The sequence below is a fragment of the Mustela lutreola genome, chromosome 10 (assembly GCF_030435805.1).
Source record: "Mustela lutreola isolate mMusLut2 chromosome 10, mMusLut2.pri, whole genome shotgun sequence".
In the NCBI taxonomy this organism is placed as follows: Eukaryota; Metazoa; Chordata; class Mammalia; order Carnivora; family Mustelidae; genus Mustela; species Mustela lutreola.
The window spans coordinates 8,648,334-8,665,965 of NC_081299.1; the positions used below are offsets into that span (position 1 = coordinate 8,648,334).

Consider the following 17,632-nt stretch of genomic DNA (forward strand, 5'->3'; position numbering starts at 1 on the left):
TGTCGGGAACTGTGCCGGGAAACACAGTGGGGCAGGGAGGAGACGGGGATATATGGTACTGCTCTCGGCGACTCCCAAGTCCAACTGGGGAGGCCTGACTGGAGTCCAGCAGTGGCCGAGGGTGTGACCACTGCTGGGGCTCTAGTGACTCTCAGAGACGAGTTCATTCCCATGGCGAGGTATCTAAGGATTGTGGAGGCAGGGCCGTGTCCTAGGGGGGCTGTTCCTGTGCTGGAGCTGAGAAAGAGACTGGAAGGGCAGGGCTGGGTGTTGGTGGGAAGTTACAACAGCCTCCTGAGGGTGGGGGAGCTGCAGGGGAATGAGGCATGAGGGGAGTTTCCTGAGTGTGGAGGGGAAGAGGGAGGCTGATCACCCTCTGGGAACTTCACAGGGAAACCTTTGCCTGCACACTGGGGGACCCAGGCCTCCATTCTGGAGGCGGGATGTATGGCCACCATCAAGTTCGGCATCTCCCTTTGTTGAGCACCTACTATGTGCCAGGTGCTGTGGACTCCCAAACTCTGAATTTTATAGCATCCCTGCAAAGGGGACTTCTTTATCCCCATCCTAGAGATGAGGAAGTGTAGGCTCAAGGAGATGAAGTGATTTGTCCAAAGTCAAGGTCACATGCCAGTAAATGAGCTAGGACTTGAACCCACATCTAGGCAGTGGTGAAGTTGATGCCTTCTTGGCGCTTGGATTTCTACCGTCCTTGCTAGGCGCTCCCAGTTTCCTGGGATCCTCATTTGGGCACCAGGCTGGAGCAGGGTCTCCCCAAGTGGCACGAGAACCTGCCTGGCACACAGTAGGTGCTCAGTGTGAGTATGTGGGGGACATCTGTGGGGAAGGCAGGACAGGCCTGGGGGAGTGCGATCCTGTAGACAGACACCACCCGCGTGCTGAACTGGGGGTGGCCGAGTCACTGTCCTCTAATTCAAGAAGTCCCTCGGATCCCGAGCCGGGGTCCTCTGTCCCTCCCCAAGCTCTCTGCCTCCCAGCTTCGGTCGAGGCTGTGCCTACACTGAATCACCAGCCCCGTCTGGCCCCGCCCAGCCCAGCTCTGGCCCGTAGACGTGCACTCATAAACATCTGAATGAGTGAACATTGAGAAATCGTACCAGGGGAGAAATTATTTATTTCTTCCTTCTTTTGAATGGGGGAAGGGAAAACTTGCCGGGAAGATGAGGTCAGTGACCGGTATTGTGCGCTCCTTGCTGATGAGCAAAGGGAGGTCTCGTGTGCTGGGTACCGCATCAGAGAGACAGGCACAGAGCAGCGTGGTGTCCAGCCTGGCAGGACACTCCCCACTCCCTGCACACCCCCCACTCCCAGCCCTGTCACCCCCAGATCGCTCCCCAGCTGTGCCGGCTCCAAACCACAGTCTCGCTAATGAGAAAAACATGCGCGGGGTCACCTGGCGGCAAGCCGGCCATCTGCGCTGATGCGTCCCAAAAGCAAGGCAGCGCCCTGACATCGCCTGAGGGAAATGGGGTGCACGGGGCAGGGCTGATGTGCAGGAGCAGCTGGGACCCCCAGACCTCAGAGCCCCATGCAGCCCCTCCCTCTCAGGGTACAGATGGGAAAACTGGAGGCCTGGAGATGGGAAACGTGTTTGAAGTCACCAGCCTCAGGACTAGAACCCCGGTTGCTGGTGCTTTAAATATTAAAACGAGGGGTGCCGGGGTGGCTCAGTCAGTTGAGCATCTGACATCAGCTCAGGTCTTGAGCTCAGGGTCCTGGGATGGAGCCCTGGGAAGGAGCCCTGCATGGGGCTCCGTGCTCCGTGAGGAGTCTGCTTGTCCCTCTCCCTCTGCTCCTTCCCCCACACTCTCTCTGAAAGAAATAAACAAAATCTTAAAAAATATATATTAAGACAAAACCCCAAATCCTTACAAATAAGGAAGTAAATATAATTGGGGGGGATGAAAAGAATAAACACAACAAAAGTATAAGGAAAATAATAAAAATTATGCATGATCCTGTACCCCTTATAACCACTTCAAACATTTTGGTTTCTTTCCTTCTCAGTCATTTTTTAAAAAATTATCTTTGGTGATTTATTACCAAAACAAAACTTCCCAACTTATGGTTCCCAACCTGTAGCTCTCCTCATACAGGTGAAACCATTTCCACCCCACAGTTAAAAATCACTGACCGCTCATGACTTTGGGGGCCCCCTCACCTCAGCGGAGCCCCCACCGAGGGATTTGCCTCCAGCAGTTCTAAATGGAACTTCCAGAGGGTTCCTGCTTTTAGTTCTCATTCTTTTTTTTTTTTTTTTTAAGATTTTATTTGTAGGTCATCTCTACACCCAATGTGGGGCTTGAACTCACAACCCCGAGATCAAGAGTTGCGTGTTCTCCTAATTGCGCCAGCCAGGCGCCCCTCTTGTTCTATTATTTTACATAAGAGACCTGCTCCTTCTCAAACTCCATGCTGTATTAAGGAATCACCTCTACCTATTTCAGTTTTAAATGAGGCACATTGGGGATTTAAGGGTTCTGGGGATTAAGTCAGGAGTGATCCAAGTCAGTGGGGAGCAGGCCTTTCCAAGCCCCCTTCAGAAGAAGTAGCAGCCCTTGGATCTGTTTTATCAACTAGGTTTCCATCCTAATTGTCATCATTATCGCTCTGCGCCTGGTATTTTCACGTATCGTCACATTTACTCTTCCCAGCAAGCTTTGGGGACAAGTGTAGTTATTGCTGCCATTCTACAGATCAAGACACTGAGGCTCAGGGAGGCGTAGTGACTCTTCTAAGGTCACACAGCCAGTGAGTGGCAGAGTCAGGATCCAGACCCCGGCAATCTGAGAAAACTGAGTTATCTCTCCATGTAAGATTCTACTGGAACCAAGAATTTTCTGGCAAGTTTCTGGTTTAGCTCATTTCCTTTTTCTCCAACACCAGACTTCCTGTAGAGTGGACAAGAGACCCCTGTGGACTGGAGACATCTTGCAGGCTTCAAGGAGGAGGTGGGGTTGGAGCAAAGCTGGGAAGAATGGCTTTGCATTGTGAAGGGATCACATTTCAATGTGAGAACATTTATGCCAGAACTACCTGGGGGTCCAGGTGGGAGCCCTCAGGAAGGCACTTTGGAGGAAGGTGAGTGAGGTAAGGACAGGTTTTGGAAAGCTGTTTTCTCTAGGAAAGGCCAAAGAAGATGTGACAGGTATGGTCTTTGCCTCCTGGCCAGGCTTGTCTGAAGAGCTGGGGCCACCAAGTAGGTACAAGCTCCTGGTGATGTGGGCAGATGGGCCTGTAATCCCACCTCTCCCTGGGGGCCAGCCTGGAGAAAGCCTAGTGTTCCCAGCACAGGAAGAACCCCAGGTTCTCCAACTATGAAGTGCAGCCTCTTTCGAATGAGTGGTCCAACCTAACATAATAGGCCACTGCCTGGGGGTCCAGCAAATCCCTTATGACTCAGAATTTTTCAGATTTTAATGATATTGGTTGTAGTGCCAATTTGTTCTGTGTTACGGGTTCACACTCTGCTGGCTGTGGGGACTTAGGTGAGCCACATAAGATCATCTCTTCGATCATCTCACGGGACTATTAGGTTCTGCCATTCAGCGCGCCTGGAGACAGGGCAGAGATCAGGTGGGAACGGGTTGGGGGAGTTGGTGACACCTTTCACCCAGCCACACCCGGACGTCCAGAGAAAAATTAAAAAAAAAAAAAAAATTAAAAGACCTAGAAGATGCTCCGAACAAATGAAGGAAACACCAGGATGGTAAGTGGGATACTTTGATGCTGCCATGAAGTCAGTTGTCTTCCACATTCACTTGTTAATCCCGTGCAAATCCCAGCTGGAGCTCAAAGAACGTACAAGTGTATTTCAAAACAAGGATGGAAGAGTAGAGAACCCTGTATGATTTAGTCGATTTCGAAAAAGAAGAGCGGGGGGATTCACTCTAGCAGATCCGAAACCGTCTCTAAAACTCTGCTCATTAAAACCGTGTAGAACTCTCCCGGGAGCAGGAAGACGTATGGAGCAAGAGATTATCCAGCCACAGACCCTGGGAATTATGACCAGGGAGCACAGGTGGGCTCTGGCCAGTGGATTCGGAGCAACCAGCTCACTCCGTAGTGAAATCAAGTTGGGTCTCTAGATTTTACACATCACATACAATTGGGTTGTATTAAAGACCTCGATGGGAGGTCAGAAAACTGAATGAGAAGAATTACTGCAAAATACCTCTTTATTCTACAGGTGGGGGAGGACCTTTCGACAAACATCTAAATGGGAAGAAGATTGATGGGTTTGATTCCGTTAAAATAAAGGAGAGATGTGTGCGTGTGTATGTATTTTTAACAACCCTAAGCCAGGATACCAGACCCGTGACAAAATGAGAGAAGTGTTTGTGATGTCTAAAAATGACGGGGGATTAATATCTAGAATATACAAGGAATTATTGCAAAGCTACAAGAAAAAGACAGGAAATAATAGAAATACGGTCAGAGGATGTGAATAGGCAGTTCACAGAAGGGGAAACCCAAATGACTAACAAGTAACGAAGAGGTGCTCAAACCCACGAATATTCAGAGAAATGCAAATTGTACCGGAGTGGGTTGGACTTCACACCGGTCCTGGTCCGTTCAGTCGGCCAAAATCAGAGCGCTGGCTGGCGGTGAGTTCGGGGGAGAGCCTGAGGAAGTGGGACCCCCCTACCCCCGCTGATGTGGCCCTCCTGGGGCGACTTCTGGTGGTGTCAGGGAAGTAGGTACACGGTTACCCCAGACGTGGCAGTCCCACTGCAGAGAGACCCAAACCCCCCACGAGGCCACAGGGTTGAGCTCGGAGTGGGAGGGGTATGGGAGCAGGGATTGGGGAGAAAAGGAAGCACGCACGGAGGTTTGCGTAGAGGACCGTGATTGACTACAACTGCCCTAGGGGACGGCCAGCAAACAGCAGGAGAGGTGACCGGTGGCTCAGTGGGTGAAGCCTCTGCCTTCAGCTCAGGTTGTGATCCTAGGGTGCTGGGATGGAGCCCCGCATCAGGCTCTCTGCTCAGAGGGGAGCCTGTTTCCCCACCTACCTCTCTGCCTACTTGTGATCTCTCTCTCTGTCAAATAAATAAAATCTTTTAAAAAAGAGAGAGAAGTTAGGCAAAAAAAAAAAAAAAAAAAAAGTCCATTCATACCAGCTAGCAGATTATAAAATACTTGGGAATTATTGACAAAATAGGGGTGGTGGGGGAGGAGCCTCTTGAGGGGAGACCCTCCTGCCCAAGACAGAGCGGCCCAGTTTGTCATGGGGTGGAGAACTCAAAGGGGACCCAGGGGAGGCGGGGAAACTGAGGCAGGGTCAGGTGTGCCTGGGGAGAGCAGGGCAGAAGGCAGCCATAGTATCTATCTTTGCGTCTTTTAAATAGAAAGTGGGGACCAGCTGTGTCCTAGCTTCCCTGGGGCCTGACAGGGAAACAGTGAAATGGGGTGAGGAAGGGGGTTTGGAGAATGGGGTGGAGGGTGGGTGGGAGGTTGGGGGCTGGAGGGCAGAGGGGTCAGGGGTCAGGAGACTTTGGGGCACTCATGCCTCGAGTGAGAAGGATGTTTGCAGGGCCAGGTGAGGCTGAAAGCCGGGAGGAGAATTGAAAGCCGTCTGAACATATGAAGAGGTATAAAAGGAAACCCACGGACGAGATCAAAGGTCCTCGCACATGTGGGCACGTGGGAGTCCCACAGGCCACTGGTGGGAGTGTCACTGGGTACAGCCCCTTGGGAGAGGGTCTTGGCAGGACCTAGTGAAAATGAAGATGTGCAAACCCCACCGCCTGGCAGTTCAACTTTCTAGGTTTATGACCTAGGAGTCTAGGAAGTGCTCAATCCTGTGTTTCGGGGAGGCAGGCAAAGGATGGGCGTCCCCGAGCAGGGCCTGGAGCAGAGCTCAACCACCTGCCGGGGGAGGGAGTCCCAAAGCAGGCAGACTGGGGTGGGGTGGGGGGCAGGAGGGTGCACAGGCATGCGGCCAGCAAAGCACAGCAGGTACAAAGAATGAGCCCGTTCTGAACTCATCAACATGGAAAGTTCTCAGAAACACAGCCAAGGGGAGGGGAAGCAGGCAAGGGCCAGAACAGGGAGGCTGGTTTTCTACCACTGCGGTAGATGCAGAGGCACAGGTCCAGAAGGATGCTCTGTGTTGCCCGATGGGTCGAGAAAGAAAAAGGGCGCTGTCAGAGGAACAGTTGCCTTGGGGGAGAAGGAGAAGGAATGAGAACTAGGAGGTCAAGAAGGGCTTCGGTTTTCATTACAAAATAATCTGAAGCAAAAATAATTCAACAACTACTGAGAACCTACTGTTTTAAATATATGTATTTATATAAATATACATATATATATACATACACACACACACACACATACATAATTGGTGTCTGCTGCTTTTCTAGGAGCTGCGGACACAGGAGAGAGCAAACCAGCCCAGGTCCCTGCCATCGCGGGAGAGACAGACAGTTCAGCAACAGAAATTCTAGACATGCTCAGAGGAGAGTAAAGCAGCTATTTTAGTTCGGGGGCCAGAGAAGCCTGTCTGAGGAGGTGACATTTGAGCAGAGGCTGGACGGAAGCGAGGAAGTGAGTCATGTAGGTATCTGGAGGAAGGGTGATGCAGGCAGAGGGGACCGCAGTTGCAAAGGTCGGGTGGTGGGAACGTGCACTGCGTGTTTGGGACCAGCCAGGGGGGCACATGGGTGAGGGGTGACGATACGAGGTCGGAGGGGCATGAAGACAGCCTCCGATGTCAACCTTGCTCAGTCCCGGGTGGTGGGAATATGGGTGTTTCTGATTGTACGCTTTTAATTTTTTTTTTAAGATTTTATTTATTGATTTGACAGAGATCCCAAGTAGGCAGAGAGGCAGGCAGAGAGAGAGAGGGGGAAGCAGGCTCCCTGCTGAGCAGAGAGCCCGATGCGGGGCTCGATCCCAGGACCCTGAGATCATGACCTGAGCCGAAGGCAGAGGCTTAACCCACTGAGCCACCCAGGCGCCCTTTTAATTTCCTTTTAATTAAAAAAAAAATTTAAGCAAAGAAAAAATGTAAGGTTAGAAGACAGATGGGTGTAAAATACAGCCACCGGAGGCGTGCAGGAGGGTGAGAGGGAGGGCTAGGCCGGGGAGGTCCGGTGAGGGATCTAGGGCCGGGCATTCCTGCAGGACAGGCACACCCTCTTTGTACCTTTCAAGGCATGGATTTCGAATCCGCCTCAGCCCTACTGCCTCCCTACCTGCCCTCATCTCTGGATAATCCCAATCCTCAAACCTCAGGACCCGAGAGGCCCTAGGTCCTAGTCCTAGTTCCCAGATGGCAGAGGAGCCCAGGGATTGTGCTGTGGTTGCCTCCCCCGCCCCCACCCCGCGGAAACCTGGCTCCTTGGCCAGGCATCCCTCCTTACAGAGCCCATGGGGGCTCACAGCCTTTCTGAACACAGAGACGCCACCTAGGCAGCTGCCCTGGGGCAGAGTTGGCATGGACAATGAAGCCAGCCGCTCTGCCCCACCTAGCTCAGCTCCCTCCTGTTATAGATGAGAAACGAGGGAGCAAGATCACACAGGGAGGGGCTAGAATGGAAACCCCCCCCCCCCCCGACTCTTAGCTGGCCCCACTTGCAGGGCTTGGAAACTGAGGGTCACAGCACCTGTGTGGCTCAGTGGGTTAAAGCCTCTGCCTTCGGCTTAGGTCATGATCCCAGGGTCCTGGGATCGAGCCCCACATCGGGATGTCTGATCAGCACAGAGCCTGCTTCCTCATCTCTCTCTGCCTGCCTCTCTGCCAACTTGTGATCTCTGTCAAATAAATAAATAAAATCTTAAAAAAAAAAAAAAAAAAAGAAAGAAAGAAAGAAAGAAACTGAGGGCTTTGGAAGGGTTGGGGGAGAGCTGCACTCCTTGGCCCTCCTCCCCTTTGGAAGGGAATTGGGCTGGGGGAGAGGGGCTGGCAGCTCGATATGGGCAGCTTAGCCCAAGATGTGGCCCTGGGCAGGAGGGCAGAGGCTCAGATGAAGGAGGCAGTTTCAGCGCTCTGGCCACCACCAAGTGTTACTTCCTGTTCGTGATTTTAGGACATGAGTCATCAAGGGGCTGGGCAGACTGTGGGAGGAGAGAAGGTTGCTTGGCCTGGCTGAGAGCCAAGCTGGGTGGGGAAGGGGAGGGGCTCAGGCTGCCCATCGTGCAAGGCAGGATCCCTCAGGGGCCCCCAGCCCAGGTTGGAGGGAGCTGGCTTCCTGCGGTGAGATCTGAGACCTCCCCAGCTGTGAGCTGCCGGTCCCCGCCCAGCCACAGCTCTGCCTTCCAAACCGCCCTTGGCCGCAGCACCTGCTAAACCCTCTACGTTTCCCAAAAGAGAGCCATTAGTCACCTGAGGGTATGTTCCAAAGCCAGACCAGCCAGGTGCTCCACAGACACAACAGGCCCCGTGGGGCCCAGGAATCTGCATGTTTAACAAGCCTTCCAGCTGACTCTGATGCTTTCTGAAGCTGGAGAGTCCTTCCTCCAAAAGCCTGGCACACGGTGGGCGTTCAGTAAATGTCAGCAGATGGACAGGTTCTTCTTGGGCCCGCCGCCTTCCATGCCAGCTGCCTGCTAAGCAGAGTCGTCAGCTCGGTGGGGAGAGATGGCAGGGGGCTCTCTGAGGGCCACCGGCTTCCTGGGGAAGGGAGGAAAGTCTCCAGGGAGCCTCAGGCCAAGAGTGTATCCTGGGCTTATGGCCCTGTGTTGGGGACCAGAGGGCCACAGACCTGTCTGCCGGAACCTGCTTATTCCCCATTGCCAAGGAGCGAAAAGGAGTGAGCTTTTTTTTTTTTTTTTTTTTAAAGATTTATTTATTTATTTGACAGACAGAGATCACAGAGAGGGGGAAGCAGGCTCCCTGCCGAGTAGAGAGCCCGATGTGGGGCTTGATCCCAGGACCCTGAGATCACGACCTGAGCCAAAGGCAGATGCTTTAACCTACTGAGCCACCCAGGCGCCCCGACAGTGGGCTTTTTCTGCGCGGCCAGGCTTTGCTGGGGGAGATAGGCGTGACCTGGGACACCACGTTGAGTGGGTGGGGCCTGGGAGTGATGGGACGGACTCGCTTCCTGGGGCCTCGACTCTGACCTCCACTTACTCGTTCACTCGCTCACCTCGGCATCCTTTCGTTTCCTCCTGCATACGCCAGACCCGTGGTGCAGGCCGGCTTTACCGAGCCCCTTCCTCTGGGTATCGCCTGGCCACCGGGGACACAGCAGGGACCATGACCACATCCCTCCATGTTTCCGCTGGCTGAGCAGAGGTTCCTGGCTGTGCGGGGACAAAACGCAGCTGGAAGGCGCTGTTCCCTGTCCTGGCTGTCTAAGCTTGCTCTAAAGCTTGTCTCTTCTACTGCGAGACAACATAAATCATCTGGCCCAGGGGACATGTCCAATAACCGCTAGTATCACAATGACTAAGAAAGAGGGACATGCAACTAGCCATCCCCAGGCGAGTGTTTTACTAAAGTTCTACCAGACCCTGTCTGGCTTGCTGGGACGTGGTTAAGCGCAAGTTTCACAAGAGGGAGTTGTGCTTCACGTTGAAGGGACGTGTAGCTGATCACCAAATAGATGGAAAGGGAGGACTTCGCAGGCAGAGGAGCCCTCGTCGACAAAGACACGGAGGTGGGGACTCAAGGCTGTCCAGGGAGTCCAGGGTGGTTAGAGTATGGGCTGGGCGCGGGTAGGGGTGGGGATCTGCTGGGAGACAGCCTGGACCAGGGTGTGAAGCCTCCGGCATCTCACCGAGGAGACTGAACTTAGTTCTGAAGGCTGCAGGGAGCCACAGGCTAGGGTGGGGAGGACCCCAGGGGGTCTCAGGGTTGGCACCCACAGACAGTTTGGGCTGGGTGCTGTTCTGTGGGTCCTAGCATATTAGCAGCATCTGGGTCTCTACCCACCACCCTGCCCCCTGCAATCGTGACAATCCCGAATGTTCCCCGGACATGGACAGATGTCCCTTGCAGGGCAAAGGGTGAAAATCGCCCCTTGATTTCAGAGCTACTACATTGGCGGGGGGAATGACATGACTGCCTTGTGCTTCCAAGAGCTGGCCCTGACCACACCACAGAGAACAGAGTAGACGGACAGAGCCTGGAGGTCAGAGGACCAGCTGGGAGGCCACTGGAGCATCACAAGTGAGAAACGGCCAAGGCCAAAGCAGGGGCCGATCTGTGGGGCAGGAGGAAAGGGCCAGGTGATCCAGGCGGAAGCAGGGTGTTAAGGGAACTCCCTGTGCTGTCGCTGAGTTCTACCAGATCCTCCAATGGCAGGTACAAAGCCCGTCTTGAAGAGAGAGTTCCGGGCCACCTGTGGAGCTGGGCTGAGTGACTGAATCTGCCACTGCCCAACCCCAGCCCGAAGAAGAAAGGGTTTGGGGAAGGGTGTGGCCATTGTGCTGAGCGCCCCATGCCGCCTCTTGGGGGAGGGGATGCTTCCCTTTATCTTGGGCAAAAGCGGGGATGGGGGGGCAGGGCGGCTACAAGGGACCACTCTGAGAGCTCGGTATCCAAGGAGTTTAGGGCCCACAGGCCTGATAGGAGGTTATTGTCCGCTTTGTGCACTGAGTGCCCAGCACCCCGGGGCAGGCTCGCTGGAGGTGCTCCATAGAGGTGTGGGACATGGGAGCCTGAGGGTAGATGGGCCCGAGGTGGCCGACTCGGGGCAAGATGGAATACCTGAGCTGTGAGCAGAGTGGCTACAGGTGAAGGGCAGAGGGCAACCGCGGACTCCAGGGAAGAAGCCAGCTTTGGGGCGTCTCTAACCCAAGGTGCTTCGAACTCTGGCCAAGCAGCCGTCATCAGGAGAAGCCTGGAGGACCACCCTTCATGCTGGAGGCAAGGGGATGCAGACAGCTGTGGCCCTCAGGAGGCTCGGGCAGTTCCAGTGAGGGGAGCTGTGGTCAGAGGGATTACCAAGAAAGCCTTCAAAAGGCCTCAGAGAGTGAGCCACAAACTGCTTCCAAAAAGCACCTGGGTGGTTCAGTCATTAAGCACCTGCCTTTGGCTCAGGTCATGATCCCAGGGTCCTGGGATCAATCCCCACATCTTGCTCCCTGCCTGCTTCTCCCTCTCCCATAACCCCTGCTTGTGTTCCCTCTCTCGTTGTGTCTCTCTCTGTCAAATAAATAAAATCTTAAAAAAAAAAAAAAAAGCTCCAATGTGAGCAGGGTGACACCTTTAGCTGCCACAGAACAGAGGGCTGGGGGAGTTTGGGGGGAGCTTCTCCGCGATCATACCTGGCAGAGTCAGGAGAGAAGTTGCCAGCTCCTCCCTCTCTGAGGCAGGTTCAAAGCCTGGGTTCAGCTGGAGAAGGGGCGAAGCTGCCCCCTGGCCAGAGACTGGAGCTCTGATGAGTTCCTAGGACAGGACTGAGGGTCATTTCTTGCCTGAGACACCTGGAAAAGCTCCAGGACCTGCCCAGGATTTCATGCAGAGGCTAGGGCTAGGCAGACTCCCACAGCAAGTTGAAGGTGGAGTGTGGCTTCTTCTTCGGACCAGTGCCAGCTGGCTGCCGTGCCCCTGTTCTGCTCTCCAGCAATGGGCTGACCCCACAAACTACATTTCCCAAGTTCCTTTGTCAAATGTTTCCCACCTTAGGTTCAGCCAGTGGGAGGCACCAGGAGGAGGTGAATGGGAGCGACGGGAGGGGCAGGAAGGAGCCAACAGGACTTGACATTTCCCTCCTCTGAGCTTCTTGTGTCTCCCCCAGAGGCTCTGACTTCTCCGTGGTTCCAGATTCCCCCGATACCCTCGCTTCTGGCTGAGGAACCTTGGTCTCCAGCCCCAGAGGTGGTGGCGGCTTCTCCAGGTTGCTAATCTCTGGGTGGTCTTCCTTTCCCCTAATTGTTCTTTTAATTCCTCTAACATCTTTGTAACTAATTCCTCTCTATTAAATAGCCTTTAGAATATATATTTTCGTTACCTTTACATTTTTCTTTTTAAATTTGGAGATGGAGAGAGTGCACGTGGGGTTGGGGAGGTTGGAGAAGGGCAGAGGGAGAGGGGATCTCAAGCAGGCTCCACACCGAGCTCAGAGCCCAACACGGAGCTTGACGAGGGGCTCGAACTCATGACCCTGAGATCATGACCTGAGCTGGAATCAAGAGTCGGTGCTTAACCGACTGAGCCACGCAGACGCCCCCAAATACCCTTTAGAGAATCACTCGGCAGAGGGTTTGCTTTCCTCTCGACTTGGCTGTTGCCTGCCCCTTGGTCCAGCTGATGGAGGGAGGATCCCAAGAGGATCCCAAGAGGATCCCTACGTTTGGGCGTGAAGGTGCCATTCACTGGGACCCATTCTGTGGGACCCACTGGGTATGAGGTGTGTAGATCATCCACCGAGAACTATTTGCCCCTGCTTCCACCAGGTGACACCGTACTCTGAGTCTACATCTCTGTCTTGCGGATCAGGGAGTCCTCAGCGTTCCCAGGTGAGGCTCATAATGGCCGTAGAGAAGAAGTCTTGTTGCTAGCTTTAGAGACTGACTCTGTGCGAGCTCGGTTTGTGGGCTGTGCTAGCCACAACCTCAGCATGGGCTATCACTCAGAAATGTTTGGGAACCAGGTAATTTCCCAGACTCCTGGTCAGAAGGTGGGATTTTCCACTCCACAAGTCACTTCTCAGTTTTTCATTCAGCGCCTAGAAGCTCCATGCCGGCTGTCTCCATCATGGCGTTGGTGGCCCAGAGGTGAGGTCCCTGAGCCTCTTGGGCAGCCTGCTGTTAGGGAACGGGGGAACAGAATAGTCTTCTACTGCCCTGCCCCCCTCACTCCTCAGAAATGCCCTGTTTGCTGCGGGCAAGGACTTCCAGGGCTGGGGGAAGACCCTGTGGCCCCACAGGGCCGGCCTTGGCAGTAGAGTTCCCACTCAAAGAGAGAAGGTCCAGATGGCAGCTAGAGGAGGGGCTCAGTCATGAGGTGAGCCCCAGGGAAGCCAACCAGCCCCCGTGGCCCTTGGCCTGGGTCAGTCCCGCTCTGAGCCCCCTCCATTCCTGGATGGCTTTCTGCCCCAGCCTCTGTTTCCTTATCTGCCACCTGGACAAGAGACAAGAAGAGAGTACAGCGTCTGACTCACTCTCAGAGGGGCTTGAAGAATGTTTAACGATAGAGGCTGGGCGTTCCCGGCCTCTAATGATAGAGGCTGGCTGTTCCGACCGGGTGGAGTGCGGGACTCTTGATCTCAGGGTTGTGAGTTGGAGCCCACCTGGGCAAGGAGCCTACCTAAAGTTTAAGGATAAATGAGCAAATGAATGATAGTGACAGCAGCTAATACAATATACAGTTCCTTAAGTCACAGATATATTTTGCAAGCATACACACATATGTCATATATACTGTATGTGGTAGATAGCTTTTTTTAATTTTCAGAAAATGTAACCCTATGAGGTTAATGGAGAGACTCACTCAGGCGGCTGTAGTCTAAATGACTGAATTATGTAGAACACCCGTGGTCCCCCCCAGAGCTAGTGTCACCTCTGTGAGCTGTTTTTCCAAGTTAGTGCCCCACCGGCTCAGGAGTGGGGAGCCTGCGGGAGGTGGGAGGGTTGGAGATGGGGACGGAGGCCGGGTTTGAGAGGCCTAGCCTGGGGGCAGCAACAAGCCTGGCAAGGGAGGGGTCCGAGGAGGCTGAGGGTGCCCGAGGCTGGGAGTGGCTGGCGCTGGCGGGACAGACCCGCAGATGGGTGGGTCGGTGGATCAGGGCTTCCGGCTGGGCCCCGCGGTGGGAGGAGAGCCCGGCTGGGGGTGAGGGGCCGCTCGCGGCCGAGGGGGCGTGGGAGGAGGCGTGGCGGAGAGGCCCCGCCCCGCCCATCGCCGGCCCCGCCCCGCCCCGCCACCTGCCTCCCTTCAGCCGCCGGCGCCCGGGGTTTCGCTTTCCGTCCCAGGCGCGGGAGGCTGCGGAGCGCGGAGAGGAGGCGCGAGGGCGCGGCAGTCCCCGACAGCCGGATTCGCCCGCGCTCGGCCGCCGCCGCCCGCACCATGGCGCCCGCCGCCGTCTGGGCCGCGCTGGCCGTCGGACTGCAGCTCTGGGGCGCGGGCCACGCTGTGCCTGTCCAGGTGGGTGACTCGCGCGGCCCTCACGCTCCCCGGCTGGCGCGCACACACCCCCGTCCCGGGGCGCCCTCGCCGCGCTCCCGCCGGGGCGCCGTGCCGGGGCTCGGGGCCACCGGGGCGCCGCCCTCCGCCGGCCAGACGGACGCCGCGCGCGCGCGCGCGCGCGCGCCTGGACCCCTGCTGGGCGTCCTCTCCCTCCGGTCCCCGAGGCCGGTGTGGCACACGTGCGCTCGGGCCACCCGAACTTTGTTCCCCGCGGCGCAGCCCGGTGCCTCCGCCCGCGCAGGCCCGGGTGTTTGGGGGCTGGCAGGCCGGCCCTGGGCTGATCCCCGCTACAGCCCGGACCCCAGCTCGGACACCCCTGCCTGCCTCCCGCGGCGGGGGGAGGGGGTTCCGTTCTGGGGCGCTGTCCCCACTGCGGACGCGGGCACTCTCTTCAGACTTCCTCCTCCTCCGGGCTATGGTTTTCCTCTTTCTTAGAAATACCAGGGTTGCGCGCCCGAGAGAACAGGGCCAGGTGTGCAGTAAGCGCCTAATAAGAGCACGGGAGGACCGCCGGCTGTTTCCTGAGCTCTTTACACAGACCCTCCCCAGAACCGACTTGGGGTGTCTGGGGACCATTTCAGAGCCAGTTCTCTGTGGGCTCTGGGTGATGGGGAGGAGACAGTGTCTTCACCTTCTCCTGGGCTGAGCTCTGGGTGCACAGGAGGTGAGGGAGGACTTCTGGGCTGGTTATTAAAGTCAGACGGGGTCCCTTAGGGACTCCAGGAACATGAAGAAAACAGAGGCCCCAGAGATGAAGGTCAGTACCTGCGTCCAGTAGCAAGGTACAGTCTGCAGTGGGCTGGCTCACCCTTTGCCTTCTTTGGCTGTCTCCATAGTCTGGTAAGATAGAGTAACCCCATTTCACAGAGGAGGCAAACAGAGGCTCAGAGAACTTGTATTTCATGGAAGGGCATGGGGGCACTCTTCCTTTAAAGGGGGACATTTCTCCCTCCACATGATCTTACCCTGATGGACGTGCAGTGTGCCGACTCAGGTGACTTTCTTGACCGGGACGAGAGTGGCAGGTGGCATTGGCTCATGTGGTAATGTGAAGTGATTCACTGGCTGCGGCTAGAGGCTTCTTTCGAGTCCAGTTCTTGAGGGCAGGGGACGGAGGCTGTCAGAACAGAATTGACTCAGCAGCAGTGGGCTTCGAGATGTGCCCTGGGGGGCTGCCCCAGAGGTTGTCCTGAAAACAGAGGAGGGTCAGGAGAGAGTGCCGATCTGAGAGCCTGAGTGCAGAATCAAGTCACAGACTCAGGCCTCAAGGGGTGTTGTTCTGCGCTGGTGAACCTGGGGTCATCGGAGCCCCTCGGGAAGGGCTTCTCTTTGGGGCACCAGGCCCGAGTCCTGGAGTAGTGTGAGGGGTCCTCCATGTTTCTCACTTCCCAGCCCTCCTGACCAACAGGTTCCCTCCCCCCGGGACTATCTCCATAGCCTCTGGGGCTGGTCTCCTGGCCCCTGCTGCCTCTCCCACTGGTCTTTCTTGGTGGACTCACTTCTCTCTCCCTGCCTGAGAAGCCTCCTATGGCCCCCATTGGCGGAGGCAGCAATTCCTCCCAGGGTCCCAGGTTGGAGTGAGTCAAGGGTCTGGATTCTTTCTGCCATCTTTCTGCATCCGTACCCCACATCCAGTGAGATGTGGTCCTTGAGCTGTCTGTCCCCTTTTCATGGTACTCCCCTTGCCCTCTCCTTCAGGGCCGGTCCCACATGCCTCCCCCCTCCAGGAAAGCCTTTCCTCATTCTCCCAGCTGGACTGGCTCTTTGGCTCTTTGTTCCTCCCAAGGACAGACTCTGTTCTGCTTTTTAATCTAGTTGTGTCTTATCTACCTCGACCGATGGGAATTTTCTGGAGTGCGGGGCCTGTGGGGTCCTCTTCCTGGTTAGGACCGCAGTAGCTCCTTTTTTGGAACCGAGTGCCAGACACTGTCCGAGGCCTCCCGTACAGAACCTCACTGAGAGCTTCCTTACAGCAACTCCTGAAAGGGCCTGGCGGCTGTTTGCGTTTGGAGGTGTGGAAACTAAGCCCCAGAGAGGCGGTGACATTTCCCAGGATTGCAGAGCTGGGAGTAGGTCTGGGGCTGCGGTGATTTGCGTGCATGTCTGCCTGATTGCAGAGCTTCTGCTGTACCCTCGCCGTGTCTGGATGCCCCCCCTGCACCCGTCAGGTCCCGCGCCCTCACTGTGGACTCAGGAATGCGGGCTGTGACTCAGTGGAGCTGCTGAAGGAGCCCCCAGTAGACCTGGCTGCGGGGGTGGCTGACTCACTGCCATTAGGCTTTTGGCTCCTTTAGAAGCCACATTTGCTGGCCGCTGTGGAATGCATCGGCGCTCCGTCCAGCATCCAGTCATTCACTCATTCATTCGGCCAATAAAGGGCAGGAGAGCCGGCACTGTGAGTGAGCCCTTGGTGCCCTCTGATGGTGGTGGGCAGGGTCCCCAGCTGTCTGTCTGGCTGCTCGTGGGCGGGGATGGGGTCGGGCCCACCTCCCAGTGCAAGTCCTGAGGCTGAGGGCTCACCACTTGCCTCTTCATTACCCCGGGGGCCCGGGGCCAGCTTGAGTTAAAGAGAGAGGTTGGGGCTCCCAGACTGGCCTGGGGATGGTGGCCTCTGGTGTGGAGATGGGTGAGCAGTGTTCCTGCGGTCCCAGGATGTCCCTTTGGCTCCTGCCTGACATCCCAGAGGGGGACCTGGGTGCTGAGTGAGAGCGTGGCCTGATGGTGGGGGCTCTCCGTCAGAGGGCAGTGGGCAAGCCGGCGGCACTCCCAACGCGTGCCCTTCATTCATCCCCCCACAGTCATGGACACCTACTCCAAGCCCACCCTCGTGCTGGGCTCTGGGAACGTCGAGATGCCCATGACCCGGCTCCAGTCCTCCAGCAGCTGCATCACCAATGGTCACGGACCTGGGCTCTGCCCCTACCTGCCCTCGTGACCTCGTGACCTGGGCCAAGTTGGAGAGCCTCCGTTTTCCTGTCTGTGGGCACGGAGAGTATTTCCCGCCTTGCTCTCCGTACAGAGCCGAGTGGGTATGAAAGACATTGCAGCACGGATGGCTGAGAACCTGCCTGGCATTTTTTGTCAGGTGGTGACCCTCACTGCCATCCTGGAGCCTGAGCCAGGCGCTCCTGGAGTGCTGTTCCTCCCCAGGGCTGGGAGATATTATATGGTCCTGACCACCTAGTGCTTCCTGGAGGAATAGCCAGGAAGGTTGTGTGTTGGGTGGGGAATTTTGATGCCAACCATGGTACATGTATGTTTGTGTGTTTGTGTATATGTGTGTGTTACATTGAACGCCAGTTCTCAGTTTTACGCCACGCTGGCTGCTTCTGTGGTCCTTGAGTGTGCCACACACCAACAACTACCGCAGGGCCTTTGCACTTGCCTTGCCCTTCATCCTGGAAGTTCCTCCTTTTGAGATCCCTAGTCTCATTCACTCTACTTCTTTCTGCTCAGATGAATTCTTCTCAGCCCTTCTCTGACCACCCTGCCTATAAAAGCTCTCCCTTGCCTGACCTGCTTTGTTTTCTT

At 55.8% G+C, this 17,632-nt stretch overlaps 1 protein-coding gene across 2 annotated transcripts in view; it reads left to right on the top strand.

Annotated features, from left to right (window-relative positions):
* Positions 1 to 13,863: 13,863 nt before the first annotated feature.
* TNFRSF1B (TNF receptor superfamily member 1B) overlaps positions 13,864 to 17,632 on the top strand; it is a 33,283-nt gene continuing 29,514 nt past the window's right edge. For both annotated transcript variants that reach the window (XM_059135630.1, XM_059135632.1), the window contains exon 1: positions 13,864 to 14,059. In XM_059135630.1, coding sequence (XP_058991613.1) covers positions 13,982 to 14,059 — 78 coding nt within the window. In that variant the 5' untranslated portion in view covers positions 13,864 to 13,981. The remainder of the gene's footprint in view (positions 14,060 to 17,632) is intronic.